Source organism: Carassius carassius, chromosome 19 (assembly GCF_963082965.1).
Source record: "Carassius carassius chromosome 19, fCarCar2.1, whole genome shotgun sequence".
In the NCBI taxonomy this organism is placed as follows: Eukaryota; Metazoa; Chordata; class Actinopteri; order Cypriniformes; family Cyprinidae; genus Carassius; species Carassius carassius.
Window position 1 is genome coordinate 33,465,330 of NC_081773.1, and position 16,002 is coordinate 33,481,331.

Consider the following 16,002-nt stretch of genomic DNA (forward strand, 5'->3'; position numbering starts at 1 on the left):
TGTTATATTTTTGTTCAACCCCTTGAATTCATTCTTAAAATCTGCACTTCAATCACATCTTTGTTTAATTCTATTTCTATTCTGCTGGCCTACAGAGCAGAAATTATGAGAATTGTGTGTGTTCAAATGTATATGGACCTAACTGTATATGTCAGAAGATCAGGGGAATTTTGTTTTCTAAGTTCATGACCCCTTCAACCCACGGTAAAGACACTGTGACTCACTGAACTCACAAACTAATGTTTCTAGACACTGGCTGTTGTGTGTCATTGAGATCCAGCTGAATGTCTGCTCGTTTTGCTGTTTTCTGCTCCAGAGATGTGGTTCGTAAGAGGGTTCTTGAGAAGAAGCCTGAGGACTTCAAGAAAGATGGGAAAATATACCGGCTACGGACTCAAGAAGACAACGAGGATGACAACAACACCTGGAACGGGAACTCCACGCAGCAGATGTAGCGTTAGGTTTGTCATTCAGGGCTGTGGTTTCCATTCCCCTTCCCTCCGGCTCCACCCCGCATGGGTAAATCTAACTCGCTTCGAGCCCCATACTTTAACCAGGACCACTCCGGGCTTCAGAAACACACTGTTTCATGTCTGTTGTGTATATCTAAGGGTTTTTGGTGTTTTATATGGTGGATTTGACCCCACAGCCTCATAAACCACCTCGGCAGTTGAATGTCTTTCTACTAGTCTGAGCACAGATGCTACTTGATCCTTTAACGATAGAATAAAAGATGTTTTTCAATGAAACGCTTGACTGCAGTCATTCTTCTCTTTTGATTTTGATCCTCTAGAACTGTCTGTGTTCATTAATGCAATAAAATGTATTAATCATGTGACAATCATTTGCGAAACTTCTTCCGGTTACTATAATCTGTTGTACTCAGTGTGATCATAATTTGTAATTCATATTAAAGGTAAACGTATTTTGGGTTCTCATTCTTTTACTGTTTTATTTGTCCGGTTTCTTTAAGTGTTCAGAGTTCTGCTTCACGACACATTTATTTCACAGAGATCAGAAGGTCAATCGAAGCAGATTACTAATGTGTTTATTAGCATTATACATTTTCAGATAGAAGCAAACATTTGTGTATCAAAGTTTGGTGTGCTCAGAATCAAGTAGGGCTGTCAACTGATTAATGAACAACAATAATGCAGTAAAAATCATAACCCTAATGCTCCTCTTTTAGTCAAACACATTCTAAAAGCAAAGCACGAGAGCATGTGGCATGTAAAAGGTCTCCAGCAGACGATGAAAGGTTAACAGAGGGCAGTGATGGTAGATTATAAGACTATATTCCCCTCTAAAGGCAACTGTTGTCTGTTTACTCGCGTCACACTCAGACCGTCCACATCAATCTAGAAATTCTGTCATCATTTACTCAGCCTCAAATTTTTCCAAATCTGTGTGAGTTTTTCGTCTATTGAACACAAAAGAAGATATTTTGAAGAATGCTGGTGATCAAACAGTTGCTAGTCCCCAATGACTTCCATAGTATGGAAAAAAAACACTATGGAAGTCAATGGGGAACAGCATTTGTTTTGAAATAACATGAAGTTGTGTAAATGATGACCATTTTCATTTTTGGGTGAACTGTCCCTTTAAATGTCTTTGAATTTTCCTTATTTTTTAGCTTTTCTCAGTGAATATATTATGTAATTAATAAAGTGATTTCTGGCAGTTGACAGCCCTACTGAATAAAGTAACGTGTGAAAACATCAGTTCATGTATTTGTCACAGGAATAATCTTTGTCAGCAGCATTCAGGGCCAGTGTGCATTTGTAGAGTTTTCTGGAGGACTATGGACTCTTGAGGACTATGGATTTGAATGTGATGAGGTACTCTGGATACGCTCCCGCGTCACAGAACACCACGAAGATGAACGGGTTCTTTGGGTCATCCACGGCGCAGTCGTGCAGTCCGGCCTGTGGGTCAGGAGGGTTGATGGGATCCGGCTCCTTCATCCCACCTCTGCTTTTACACAGCGAGCCCGTCACCACTCGTGCTCGGTAGATGTACTTCAGCTGTCTGTCGTCTGGGTTGGAATACTGGTCGTGGCAGGAGTACCAGGCCTCTCTAGCGAAGTAGGTGCCTTCACCATGAACCACCGCTTCAAAACAGAACACATCAAGGTCAGTATCGTGAAGCTGCAAGAAACAGGCAGTTACAGGTCAAACGTGACGTACCGTTTCTCCCACAGAAGCTGCGGTTGAAGCCATTTTTGTTGATTTTCTGGCAAATGTCTTTGGTCGTTCCATGATAAAGCTGGCGCTCGTTTGTCTGTTTGGGGTATTTCTTATCCACGGCCTGTTTCAGCACACAGTATCTCTGCCACTGTGACTGACTCTGAATCCTGTCGATCTGGAATCATATTAGACGTTAAACACAAGTCTGAAGTCAACACTGAAGAATCATCTTAATTTCTTAACTCTCATTAGTGCATGTTATTCCAACTGTTAAAATACTTGCTTGACCTTCTTCTTTAGCTGACATCATCAGTCCCTCTTATTTAAACCCATCCAATTAATGCATCATGGAGAAAATCAAGTTGCTGTTTTTCTCATTGAATATTCTGCTTTTTATGCATTTTGCAGATGCTTTTATCCAAACATTGCATTGAAGCTATACATTGTTTTTAATCTATTTGTAAATTTCCTGATAATGTTTTTGCTGTACTGTACTGTTTGAGCTACAAGACTGCTTCATTTCCATATTCTGAATTAAGTCACATTGGGGATGTAGAATGAGTTGTGATTGCCCTTGACATTAAGTACTGATGCTTGTGTTCTGATGTCTAATGTCTGGTCGTGTCTAAGTTATTTTACCTGTTGAACCTTGACGGGTTTCACATCATGGTGTATGCTGGATTTCAGAAAGGCCGTTTCTATGTTCTTGTATTCCACCGAATCTGATTGTAATGTGATTATTTCTAAATCCCGTCCATCCATTTTGGTCCATGTTGGAGGGGGATGAATGATTGCTGAGAAAAAAAACTAGCAAAGTTACAGAAAGAAAAGTTTCTGTCATCATATATCTTCAGACGACACCACACTGTCCATCTGATGTTTACGACATTAGATGGTCAGTGAGGTGCTTATTCTACCACCCACTATACGCCTTGAGAACAGATTTGAAGCATTAATGAATGTGGGTGAGGAATCCCCAAATATGATTGAAAATTCAGCCAGCAGCTAACAGCTACTAACAGGCACACAAGGTCAAGCATAAGACCGCAAATCGAATCAAATTGAATCATCATCCATGTGGAGAAGAATGATATACAGAAAGAGCAGTCAGAACTCCTTAAGAGGGATTTCAGTGAAATCCTTAGGACACTTTGAAGACTTAAAGTTTGGTCATTCATCAGTGAGTGGACCATGTCCAGCAAGGGGAACTTACATGTTTTCACGTTTGCTTGGGCTGAACACATGGCTACAAAAACCTGCAGTATAAAAGGAGTCAACTTCATTGACAACTTCAATGTTTTCTGGGGCCATAGACAGCTGTTTAAACTGGATGGCCTCCACCCAAACAAACTTGGTGCTAGAGTGCTTAAGGACAATATCTACTTCTCCCTTGAGTAGTGTGTGCCAAACTACTCAACCTGAATGGCACACACACACACACCTGGACGGAATATGAGTGACCACAGGACTTTATATCAGCTTCTGAGTCGTCATGTGGTTGATACATCCCACAAGGACACTGATAACACCACGCAGCCACAACAAGCACTGCTCATGGACACTATCCCAGACATAGTCAGAATCAAAACAGCTCCAAGACTCAGCACCCAAGGACGACTTTCTGGAAAACAGCCAGGGAAGCCAAGACAACATATTACAGCCACTGGAAACACCAGAGACAAAGCCCATCTCACCAGACACATTATCCCTCTATTCAGCATCATTCAGAAGAAACTGATAGCAGAATTCTGGAAGAAATCGTACAGCAGCTTAAATTGTCAACCTGCTATCTTGACACACTTCCCAAATATTATTTCAAAAGTGAGCTTAACTGTTTAGAAGCAGATCTCTAAGTGGTGAATGCCTCACTTCCTTCTGGGACTTTTCCAAACTGCCTGAAGACTGCAGTTTAATAAAACTGCAGGTGAGATCATTAGGCAAGATTATAAAAATAATAAGTTTTTTTTCAATCAACTGAACAAATACTTAAAGACTAACTAAACCCTAAACCAACTTTTTTTAGTTAATGATCTGTAAGAATGGGGCTTTATAAGTGCTGTTCATTGATTTGAGTAACTTTTTTGACATTTGAGTATAAAGTGTTTTAATTCTACAATATATGGTGTAAAAACGTCGGAGTGCTGCCCTCTTCAGGTTGAACGGTGGCTACTGCAGTTGATGTTTCCTATTGGATGTTGCGGTGGCAAGTGACGTAAGCGGTGGCAGGTGACGTAAGCAGTTTACAGCTCACCACGCCCCCTTGGTACGAGCTACCACGCCCCTGGCAGTAAAAAAACCATCTTGTTCCGTCAAAATTAATATAGTGAGTCAGGAGTTGGAATTGCGAGTATTGAAAACGACCAGGATAGACTATTATAGCATGTATTTAGCATAGCAATTATATAGTTATTTAGATTATTTCGTGTAGCCTATGTAGTAAATTAGCATAGTTGTTAGTGTAACGTTAGTATTGTTAGAAGCATAGTTAGTTAGTAGCATAGTATTGCATCAGTTAGGATAGCTTCAAGTTAGCGTAGATTTATTTGTATTTAGTACAGTGGTCAGGATGGTACATAGGTGTAGTGTTGCTGGTTGCGACAGCACTAGTTTTCCAGCAGACTTTAAAATTAGGCGCCAGTGGTTGCATGCACTTGGCCTGGAAGACCGCGAGTTCCCGCCTAGAGCTGTAGTGTGCACACTGCATTTTACGTGGGATTGCTTCTCCAACGCAATGGAGGTGGAAATGGGCTTCTCCACACAGCTCAAGCTGAAAAGCGACGCGGTGTGGGAGTTAAAACCGCAGTTTGAGCCAGCGGCTCGAATTGATATGAACGGACACCTCAACATCCACTTCAGGTGAAGGTGGGGGAGAAAAGTCCTCTACTTCAAATGAACGCTCTGTTGCAAAGCTTCTGTTCTTCCGTCACTACAGTCACTCTCCATTAGCGACTCTTTACAGCAGCTGTCAATCAATCCGTCACTGCGGGTCTCAGGTTACCGCCCCACCCGCTCAGCCCCGCCCTCGGTTCATCCCCTCTATCTCCGCTGTGCTCTGCCCACTTTTCAGCATTTTTCAAATATTGCCAGTGGGTGGAGTCAGGCTCTGACCAGGGGTTTAGTTACCCTTTAAACTCAAATTGATCTCTGGTTTCCGGTCGCATCACAGCACAGAGACAGCACTAATTCAGATGATAAATTATATTTACTTAAATTCTGATTCTGGCAAAATATCAGTGTTGGTATTACTAGATCTCAGTGCTGCATTTGACAATGTCGATCATAACAAACTGATAAACTGGGTCGGGGCTTCCTGGGATGGTACTCAAATGGTTCAGGTCACACTTAGAAAGGAGAGGTTATTACGTGAATATAGGAGAGCATAAGTATGCTCACTAAATATGAAATGGATCAAGTTAGAAATTCCAAGGGTTTGTTAAGAACAAGGAGAGAATGCTTTTAGCCATTATGCCACCCACAGCTGGAACCAGCTTCCAGAAGAGATCAGATGTGCTAAATCAGTAGCCATATTTAAATCTAGGCTCAAAATTCATGTTTAATTGTGCATTTAATTTCCTTGATATTGATTTTTAATGATTATTTTATTTCATTTGAATTGCCATTATGTATGAAATGTGCTATATGAATAAACTTGTCTTGCCTTATAACAGGGTTGGCGAACGTCAGTCGTAGAGACTTCAACCCTGATCAAACCTGGAAAAGCTAATCAAGGACTGAAGCATTATTAGAAAGCTACAGACAGGTGAGTTTTAATTAGGGTTGGAGCTAACCTAACTCTCCAGGACTGGAGTTCGCCACCCCCGCTTTATAACAAAGCTAGAAAGCATGTGCAAGGTCTTCTGAGGCAGAACTCTCACTGGATCAGAGCTCTCCAACCCTGCTCCTGGAATTCAGCTCCAAACCCAATCAAGCATACCTGCACCAGCTAATCAAGGTGATCAGGTTTACTTGATAATTACAGGCAGGTGTGTTGGAGCAGGGGTGGAACTGAAGTCTGCAGCACGCTAGTCTCTGCCTCAGACCTCATGCCACGGACTGTTGGCAAAACATCTGATGCATATGGCACACAAAAGGGGAAACACTTCAGGAATCGAAGTCATCATCAGATTGGTTGAATTCTACAGTATTTCCACGAGATGTGTGTCACGATCTTTTATGTTCCACCTGGAAACAAAGATGCCGTGGCGCCAAACCCCCTCAACTAAGAAAAAAGCCGTCAAGTTTACAACTGTGACAATGAACGCTCATCAGGATCAATTAAAAGCTGGATTTTCAAAAGTCCGCAGCATAGAATCTTTAAAATATGTCTGAGAGTTTTACACACCGGTCTGTTATTGTGGCGACATTTCCAAGCCTCGAAACATGATGACGAATGAAATTAACTGTGATTGGTTGTTTGACATGTCGGTCAAACGGCCTCATGGGCGGGCCTTGGCCAATGAAAGCTGCCATGAATTCCAGACCTACAGTCTGAAGCTACTTCAGTCTGGCTACGCGAGTCTAGCATCATGGTAGCTCTCCCGAAGCAGGGTTTGGGGATCCTTGCACTGGATTTTCCAAAGTTTACAAGGTTAGTGACATCAAATCTTAGATATTGAAATTTTTGTTTCAATAGCACAAGCCTAAACATTACAATTGTTTTATCTTAGCTTTATTTGGGAAATATATTGTACTTGCTACTTTGGAAGGACAAAAATCCTGATCACAAGACTCTCTTCACTGATGCTTCTGATTCTCATGAAAAACATTTGGATTTGTTGTAGAGTGTTGTCAATGCCAACTCGTACCCGTATCAGAACCTCCAATCAGAGTCCTCTTGATCCAGCAGGACTCCAGCTTGATGTTTGTGACCTCCATCTTCTTGAAGTCCACCATGTAGGTCTCGCCCTTCTCCTGGTACTGAAAGCTCTTCTGCTTGCGGTGGAAGGCCAGCTCGATGTCGTAGCTGATGCCGGGCTCCAGCGACTCCCAGCGTTCTTCTCTTGCCACTTCCCAACAAAGCGTCTCCCGCAGACGCTTCACCTCACCTTCACGCATCTCTCGGTCTCGCGCTGCCTGGATGAAGCCATTTATCTTCAGCACTGCATCTAAGACATTGTCTCTCTTCCCTGATACTATTAACTTATCCGAACTGGTCACCATAATGCTGATTTGATTGGCTTGGCTGAGGGCTACAATTGCCTTCTTGTCCGTCTCAGGAAGATCTGTGATGTGGCTCGACTGGATGTCTTTACTAATGCACTCCTCCTTGACCAGCTCATCCAGGAGCTTCTTGACCTTGCAGAGGTTTGTAGGGGATGTCCCGTAAACATCAACAGCCATAACTGGAAACAATACAGCGGCGGTTTCTTTGGCTAGACAAATAGCTGGTCGCTGTGTCGGCACAGGGGTCACCGGTTTCTGGAGGGGTTTGACCAGACGCGCTGTTCAGGAAACACAAGTTAAATTAACCAGATTAGTTCCAGCTCTTTCTTCACACTGTATGTTCATGCACTGAAACATACCAGAAGCATTTCGAGAAATCTTCTTGCACTTCTTGACTGCTTCCTGAAAGTCTGGCAGCAGCTTCGCTTGGAAGATCACGATGTGGACGCGCTTCAAGTGTTTTGGTGAGTCCTTCATAAAGTTAGTCAGAGCTTCTGTCATTGCATTGGCAACTCCGGCAGCAGCTAAGTTTCCTGCTCCTGAAGAACATTAAGCAATTTAGGATCATCCAGATACCTTTGCTTGGCTTTGCTCATCTGTATTTCTGAATGGACAGACTTACCTGTTCCAAGAGCTGGGAATGAAACCGACTGAATCTTATTTTCTTCGCACATCCTCAGAACTTTGTACATGGAGCTGCTGATTCCTTTCTCATTGGTCTGCCCAACCATTTGAATGATGTGTTTGATATTGGAAAGATTTCCAGCTTTGGTCAGGATCACGCCGTCGGCAGGCTGAGGTGCTTTAATGAGGAGATTAATGGATGAGCAATTATTCTGTTAGAACAGGAGTGTTTAATCCTGCTCTGGAGGATCACTGTCCTGCAGAATTTATCCTCAGCCCCAACTAAACACACTTGAACCGAGGTAATCAAAGGTTGTCAGGATTACTAAAATCTTACTGACAGGTGTTTTAGGGCAAGTTGGAGCTAAACTCTGCAGGATATTGGCCCTCCAGGACCAGGACTGAACACTGTCGTGTCAGAAATTCATCAGAAATGCCTATATTTATGACTATTGACTGAAGCGGAAGGTTGTACCTTTTGATTTGCACTCGTTCACCACCGTTTGTCCTGATGCTTTGAGAATGGCTCCTGATACACCTGCACATAAGGACATACACTAGATCTGAGCACTACCACCAGTTATTCAACTGCCACTCTTCTTGTGTCATGTTAGGGTTAGGAAAATGACTGAAAAATAACCATTCATTAGATTCAGAGCGATATAAAAAGCAAACTCACCAGTGTTCAAATCAAGGCTTGTAGTCGTGCTGTTAACAATGGCCTCGACAGTCTCTTTGGTGATGTCTCCGCTAAACACCTTGACTTTAATTGGGCCCATCAACACCTCAACTGGGTTTGCTGGTGAAATGTAAACATTTTAGCTAATTTGAAAGACCTATAAAAACATATTTTCAAAAGGTCATCAAATGCTGGATTACTATCGGCTCCTTGGTCAGACGAGGAGCTGTCTTCTGTTGAGCTGTAATCCTCCAACTCATCATCTTCACTGTCCTAGTTGTGCATTGATGTTAAATGTTGAAGTGTAAAAACATTTACATTTGCATTTACATCTTTTTAATAGACATTCGGTCAACTATATTCAGAACTGGGTTAAGGTTTTCTACCTGTGAATTTGCAATCCATGTTTTGAGACCTTTCTGAAACTCTTGTAGGACATTGTCCCGGTCAATCACAACGTAGATGAGTTTGATCACAGTCGAGATGTTTTGAGACAGATGATCTTCAAAGCCCTGCAGCATTGCACCGATGGCGTCCTCACCCTCAACACCTCCAGCACCTTTAACAAGAGCATCACACGGAGTGAGACACAACCACACATGATGACCAACACATGCCACATTCAATACCATCATAAATCCGTACCCGTGCCCACAGCAGGGAAGGAGACCGTGGTGATCTGCTTCTCCTCACAGCACTCTAGAACGTTCTTCATGCGGGATCTCACCTCTGCCGCCGAGTGCGGGCCAACCATGTGAACGATGAAGTCGCAATGCAGGTTTCCGCCGCTGGTTACAGCTGGGATGTCATTCTGCAAAGGACCTTCAGGACGGAATTTGTTTAAAGAAAGCTATTTGTTTACCAGTCCTTGACATTCAGTGTCAGTGCAGCCTCATATCTATGGCCCACTGGTAGCCATGATGATATCCAGAACAACTGCTCTTGCAATTGATAGTTAACAAGGTTTCAGTATTTGGTGTAATATTCTCACCGTGCTTTTGACACTCTTGCTCCACAGACGCTCCAGCCGCTTTAAATATGGCACCCGACACACCTGAATGACAAGGATACTTTTGAGGTTCTCAAGGTGGGACACACTGAACTGTTCATACTTTAAAATTGCCACAAACACACACTGTTGTGTTTCAGTGTAGACCCATGGCTTATTTTAAAGCAGTGGTTCCCAACCCTTTTACTGGAGCCCCCTACATTTGCATGTCTTGGAGTCTCTACTAATTCACTGATGACTTTTATGAGTTATGTTTCATTGAGAGGACTGAAGAATGTGCAGTTTCGGGGGCTCCAGAAACATGTTTCGCAAATAATTTTTTAGATTAGCTGATGTATTGATATAAAAGTGTCCAGCTTGTGTGTTTTGAGTTATATTAAGTCTTAACAGACCTCCTCTCAGGCTCATGTCCCTGTTGGTGGTGTTTACGATGCCTCGGACCGTTTCATTAGTGATGTCACCTTTCTTTACCTCGATTCTGACCTTTCCAATTTTGACTATGGAAGATGAGAGAGATTTAAAATGTAAATACTTAATACTCACCCCTGGAAATATCAGAACTAAGACCTGAAAAAAGGTTTATGATGAATTTGAAAAACAAGAGCATATTTATTTGTGGATCAGCACGGAAATGCAGAGTTGTCAGAACCTTGATTTTCAGGCATCTTGCCGGATGCAGGCTGAGGAAAAACAATTGTCACAAAATTAAAATTATAAAAAAAAAAAATCTGGACATTTATTATGTTATCTCATCAGTATTAACCTTATTCCACACTTTAAAATGGTCACGAAAGTCATCAAAGGTCTTCTGTTCAAAAGCCACTATAGAGATGCTCCGGAGGCAGGATGAGTTCGGCTCCTTCAGATGTTTCTCGATTGCTGTGAGGATGGCTTTGATCGATTCCTTCGGAGCAAAGCCACCGCGTCCTGCAGAGAACAAGATCATTGCTCAGGGCTTGATATTTCCTCACAGTGCTTTAAAAAGTTATTTTTAAATAACAGAGAATCTGTTTGCTGTCGTGCCTGTTCCAATCGCAGGAATGGCCAGAGTCGTGGCTGTTTTGGCTTCGCAGAGGTTCAGAACCTTTTCTAGAGATGATGTGATGTCTGCGGTGCTCTCCGGCCCAACCATCTGTGCGATATACTTACACTGAAGCACTCCAGGACCCGTCAGCACTGCTGCACCTGCCTTCAGAGGAGCTACACAAGCAGATGTGAATGAAATCACTCCACACTCCCTTTAGAATATAGGCATTGACAGAAAGAGTCAATGATACCTTGCTTTTTGCATTCATCAACAACAGATTGTCCAGCAGCCTTTAAAATGGCACCAGAAACACCTGTAAAATTGAACAGTCCATTGGAAACAAGCTGGGAAACATTATAAACGTTAGCTCTGACCTGGTATAAACATCTCTTTGTTTTCAAACCATTCAACATACTTCAGCATGAAAGGTAAAAGTACAATGATGTGAGTCACCTTAGTATTGATGCTGCATTAATGAAACTCTTACCAGTGTTAAGATCTAAACTTTTGTTGGTTGAATTCACTATAAAATCCACCGTCTCTTTGGTGATGTCACCCTTTTTCAGGCATATTGGCACACCATTGATCAGCACTGAGTGAAATCCCAGCCATGTAAAAACAAAAAAAACATAAGCGACTTCAGGAAAGCAGTAGTGAAATTACAAAAGCAGGTTTATACAGTACCCCTCGTGTCTGATCTGTGTTTAAGCTTCAAGGATTGTAGGGGAAACACTGTTGATGTGTCAGGAAATCCCTGTTAATAAATTAAACAGGTTATGATTAACCACATCAACTCTGGGGACCCACTGGTGGGTCCAATATTGCATATGCCTAATTCTCAAAAAATCAAAATAACAGCTGAAGTGGTTAATAAAACATGCTAAACATTGTTAATAAACGTTTGCATAGGAGGGATCATACTAGTTCCTGGATCAGAGCGTTGTACTCCTCAACAGTCTTCTCATCTGAATCCACTATCCTGATGTGTCTGATGTTTTTAGGAGAGTTCTGATAGTCGCTGCAGAACTGAAGAACAGCGGCTCGGAGCGCCACGCAACTCTCTTTGACAGAGAACCCGAAGCTTTCACAACCAATAGCTGGGAGTGCAATCGAGGCGCATCCTTTCCCTTCAGCTTTCAGGAGGCTGTTATACACGGCTGACTGAAGGTAGTGAGAGTCCAGCCTCTGTCCTTTCTGAGGCAACACGGCGTAAATGAGTGTCCCAGCGCTGAGTTTCCCAGCATCACTGAGCACCACGTCTCCAGGCTGTTGCTTCTGCTGAGTTTTACACACCTCCGTAATCTTGTCTCCTCCGAACTGGAGAAAGCACTGAGCCACAGGGTTATTGAAAGCTAGATTGTCATTCATCGGACAGGTCAAAGCGTCGGCTGTGTAATGGTGCAGGTCTCCCTCTGTGATGTTCAGGGTCATGAAGTTGCCTATTTTGTGTGTGAAGTTCTTCGGAGGGCCGGGTTTGACCACATGCTCTTGTGATAAATACAGACTGCACTGCATCTCCTTAGCTTTGGTCTTCACATTGGCTTCAAGTTTCTCCAGAACCTTTGCTTCTCCTGCTTTGCAATATTTATGGCTCTCCACAAGAATGGATGAGATGTGCTGCTGTACGACACGCACAGCGTCTCTGAGGTTGTCTTTAGGTGCTGTGACTCTCAGACGAGGGGAGTCTGATGTTCTGTGAGCGAGGACCGTCACGCCGAGGTGCTTGAGTTCTGGGAGCTCAGACAGATTCAGGCAGGACTCCACAAATTCAGCCTCTCGCACAGACTTCAGAGGGACGTTCTCAGTCGTTGGTTCCTTGTTGTCTAGATATGTCTTCACTTTTCCTGTAACATCTGCAACTGCACTGGAAAACCCACATATTATAACCTCATTATTTGATTTTGTGATCCTGATATTGTGAGCTTCCTGGAACAATTCTATTTCATCTTGAAGATTCCTGAGAAAGTGTGTCCAAGTTTCACCGGTCTGATTGGGAGAAAGCTGTATAACCTGCTCTTTGAGAATCTCACTTATTTTGTCTTCAGCTCTCTTCTGGTTTTCTTTCTCAACTAAGATCACAAAAAAATCCTGTTGCTTTAAAAGTCTAGCTGGAATGTGACTTGGGAGAAAATAGTCTTGCTCAAACTTTTTAAGATCCAGAGACTTGAGAAAGTGACTGAGATGTGAAGAAAGCTTCAGCTGGTGTGTGATGATGTTCTTCTGCGTTTGCTTGATGATCATCTCCACTGAATCTACTTGATCCTTCAGACCTCTGAGAGAGATGATGTGCTGCTTCTCATCATGTGATAAACTCACCTGCCCTAACCTGGACTCGACACGCTCTTGTATTAGCTCAAACGTCTCTCTGCAGTCTAGCGTGATGTCCACCTCGGTTGTGTTTCTTTCTGCTTCCACCACAGCAGCAGTGTTCTCCAGGAGTGTCCTGATCTTGTCTGACAGGACCTTCACCTCCTCTTTCTCTCCAGCAATTACAACTTTAGAGTTGATCTCGCTGTAGAAGAGCGCAGTGTTAAGCGTGACGAGACCATTACAGTCGTTCTCAGATCTCGTCCAGACGTCCTTCTCCGCCGTCAGCTCTGCTGTGTCATATCTGCTCAGAAAGGACTGAATTTCCCTCCGTGTCTTGGACTCCCACGTGGGAGCGATCTGCAGTGCAGCCAGCGACTCCTTGTTGACGTCCATCTCCAGAATCAGTTCATTTTCTGAGGTGGAGCTGTCAATAAGCACTTTGGCATGAAACCGTTTGGCGTCACTCTCCAGTTGTTTTCTGCATCGCTCATTGGTTTCAAAGAAACGGAGCAGCTCTTCACTGACAGGAACGTTCACTTTTGTGGATATTTGATCAGTTAGGGTTGGTTTTTCTCCAGTTAAAGCCTTTTGTAAACTTGAGTAGAACAGTGAAGCGTGAACTTCTGTGCCGCAAACATTGTGTGTTTGTTCCACCACTGCATGTGCATCTATTACAACAGAAAGGACAGGTAAATTTTTAAAATTAGGTTCGTTCTTTATATTTTAGCCCTTGTGCTGTTTTGAAAACCTTTCACCTAATTTGGTGTTTTAAGTCAAAATGACTGGCCTCATAAATCTCTCATTGTTATATTATTACCAAATCTTGAATTTAGGGTACGTTTACATGATATTGATGTACTAAAAATGTAAAAGGATTTCCTTTGTGCGTGTGTGTGTCTGTATACGGATTAAGGCTGTGTGATGTCATTTACATACATGTGAAGTTGTGAACATACACATACCTATAGATGAACATGATAAGCATGCACAGGTCACCCTTTTCATGAATTCTTTCACAAATTTTGTAGTTTGTACAAAGACAATAACTGTACCGTTATTGATAAACTTGGACTTTAAAAACCATTTTTAAAAGTTTGCATTTCAGGCCCCAAAACACTGTTGTAATGCAAATGAATGTCCAAAACATACAAGTTTTCTGTTGTGTCGAAATTTGTCAGTTCTAAAAAGAATGGAAAAACCTGTGCTCATTGAAAAATAAAAAGTTGACAAAATGATTTAATCAAAGTTATGGTAATTTAGCATAATAAGATATTTATTTTCAGGGAAAAGAAAATCGTCTCTGGGTCAAACTGAACTCAATGTGAAGGTAAATTACTGTTGCACAGTATTATTAGTTCTCTATAACTTTTTAAATAATATTCACATTACATTATTTTTAGATCTAATCTTCTCTACTCTTCTGTTTGCGCTGAATCTAAATCTAGATGAATGTTTCATTTTTGTAAACAATCTGAAATCCCACCGTCACAGTTTCCGAAGGTGATGACCGCACTCTTTCTTCTGTTGATCCAGATGAAGGACTGGACGTCTCCTCCTCTGCTCCTCTTCTTGTTACTGAAGTAAAGTGTGAGAACATCTTCAGTGAGCTTCTCCAAGTCTCCCTGGACCAGGACCGAGTCCGTCCGCTCCACACGGGTCACTCCGATGTCTCGACCCTGCAGCTGCTTCGAGGTGCACTTCCTTAAAAATGACGTCACATCTGTTGATAAAACAGGAAGGAAAGTGGTCTATGCATTGAGTGCGTTCATTTTCCTCATTAATTCAATCTTAGTGTTTATTTGATGGTTGACCACAGCTGATCAGATTCTTAAAGCATTCATTTTCCCATAATACATTTTAATATACAGAATTTGATTAGTCTGTGTAGAAAGACAGAGAAAACAAAATGTTAATGTTCATAGACGTAGAAGAATCAGAAGACAAACAAATATAAGCAGCGTAAAAGCAGAGGTGGTTCTCGGGCAGAGAGCGATGAGAACACAGAAACCCACTGATATCACGTCTGAAGGAGACAACAATCCTGTCCTCATCAAGCGTCTCCCAAGTGTGCTCTGTTGTCTTGCTACAGCTGCCAATGAAGAGTGAGATCATCCTGCAGTCTGTGGCTCCATCGAAGCCGGTCAAGATGAAGCGACGCGGGTCCAGCTGCTCTCCCAGACCTCCTTCTTTATACACGGCTAAACTTATACCAAACTCATGCTCTTTCTGGCCCAAAATCTCCTCTAAATCTGAGAAAAGGTCAACATTATTGCATTTAATCTTTCTGATCTCCAAGATGGAATAATTTTGATTTGATCACGGTTTGCTTTTATTTTCCTTGAGTTATCTAATGACTTGGGCCTGCATCATGTTTAAGTGTTGCACAGAAATAGACTTGCAGAACCAGTTGTTTCACATCGCACCGTGACATTTCTGTGTATCTAGGAAACGATCTCTCATAAATCATACCTGACTGGCTACAGAGCTTCAGGACCCAGCTGTTATTTCCGTGCTTTGCTAACTCAAACTGTTCTGTGAACTGCTCAAAATACATCTGAAGGGTTTCCTTCTCCACCGATCCAGAGGTGGTAATGAGAAGATCTGGGGGTTCAGAAGCCTCCTCATCCTCTGTATTATGAACAAATATATACACACGATCAAAGTGTCGTCATAAAAGTTTTGACATCTGAGGTTGTTGTTTTTTAAACACTGAAAATAAAAGCATTACAGTCCAACCTTTAATTGCTGTAGTAGGCTTTCTGATGGGAGAGACCTTTGTGTGATAAGGAGGAAGTGTGAGTAAATCAATAATCTGACTACATTTAGTCAAATAAAATAAATAAATAACATTTACATTGTAATTCTTAAATCAAGATGAGGTGCTGGTTGCACAAATGGTGTAGATTACTTTTAAGTAGTCATATTGTTTTCTTCAAGATTGTTCATAACTTTTTCAAGTAAGTTGATCATACATAAAAATGATGATTGCCATTAAAAAGTAGTC

The 16,002-nt window shown here is 42.1% G+C and overlaps 2 protein-coding genes across 2 annotated transcripts in view; one reads left to right on the forward strand and one right to left on the reverse strand.

The window, feature by feature from the left end:
- The window catches only part of LOC132095613 (UBX domain-containing protein 4-like), a 29,232-nt gene extending 28,692 nt beyond the window's left edge, over positions 1 to 540 (forward strand). Inside the window, exon 13 of the mRNA XM_059500755.1 lies at positions 317 to 540. Within this exon, the coding sequence (XP_059356738.1) occupies positions 317 to 455 (139 nt within the window). The 3' untranslated portion in view covers positions 456 to 540. The remainder of the gene's footprint in view (positions 1 to 316) is intronic.
- Positions 541 to 1,748: 1,208 nt separating this feature from the next.
- Positions 1,749 to 15,665, reverse strand: LOC132095614 (protein mono-ADP-ribosyltransferase PARP14-like). Its single transcript, XM_059500756.1, has 23 exons — positions 15,468 to 15,665; positions 15,011 to 15,247; positions 14,482 to 14,718; positions 11,610 to 13,666; positions 11,373 to 11,442; positions 11,176 to 11,280; positions 10,939 to 11,001; positions 10,685 to 10,861; positions 10,425 to 10,588; positions 10,311 to 10,341; positions 10,054 to 10,158; positions 9,644 to 9,706; positions 9,298 to 9,474; positions 9,039 to 9,211; positions 8,853 to 8,925; positions 8,653 to 8,772; positions 8,449 to 8,511; positions 7,972 to 8,151; positions 7,709 to 7,888; positions 6,992 to 7,627; positions 2,826 to 2,980; positions 2,187 to 2,361; positions 1,749 to 2,110 (listed from the first exon to the last, which is right to left on the reverse strand). Exons 1-23 carry the CDS (start codon positions 15,550 to 15,552, stop codon positions 1,800 to 1,802), a joined length of 5,637 nt encoding a protein of 1,878 aa, XP_059356739.1. The 5' UTR covers positions 15,553 to 15,665; the 3' UTR covers positions 1,749 to 1,799.
- Between the last annotated feature and the right edge of the window lie 337 nt (positions 15,666 to 16,002).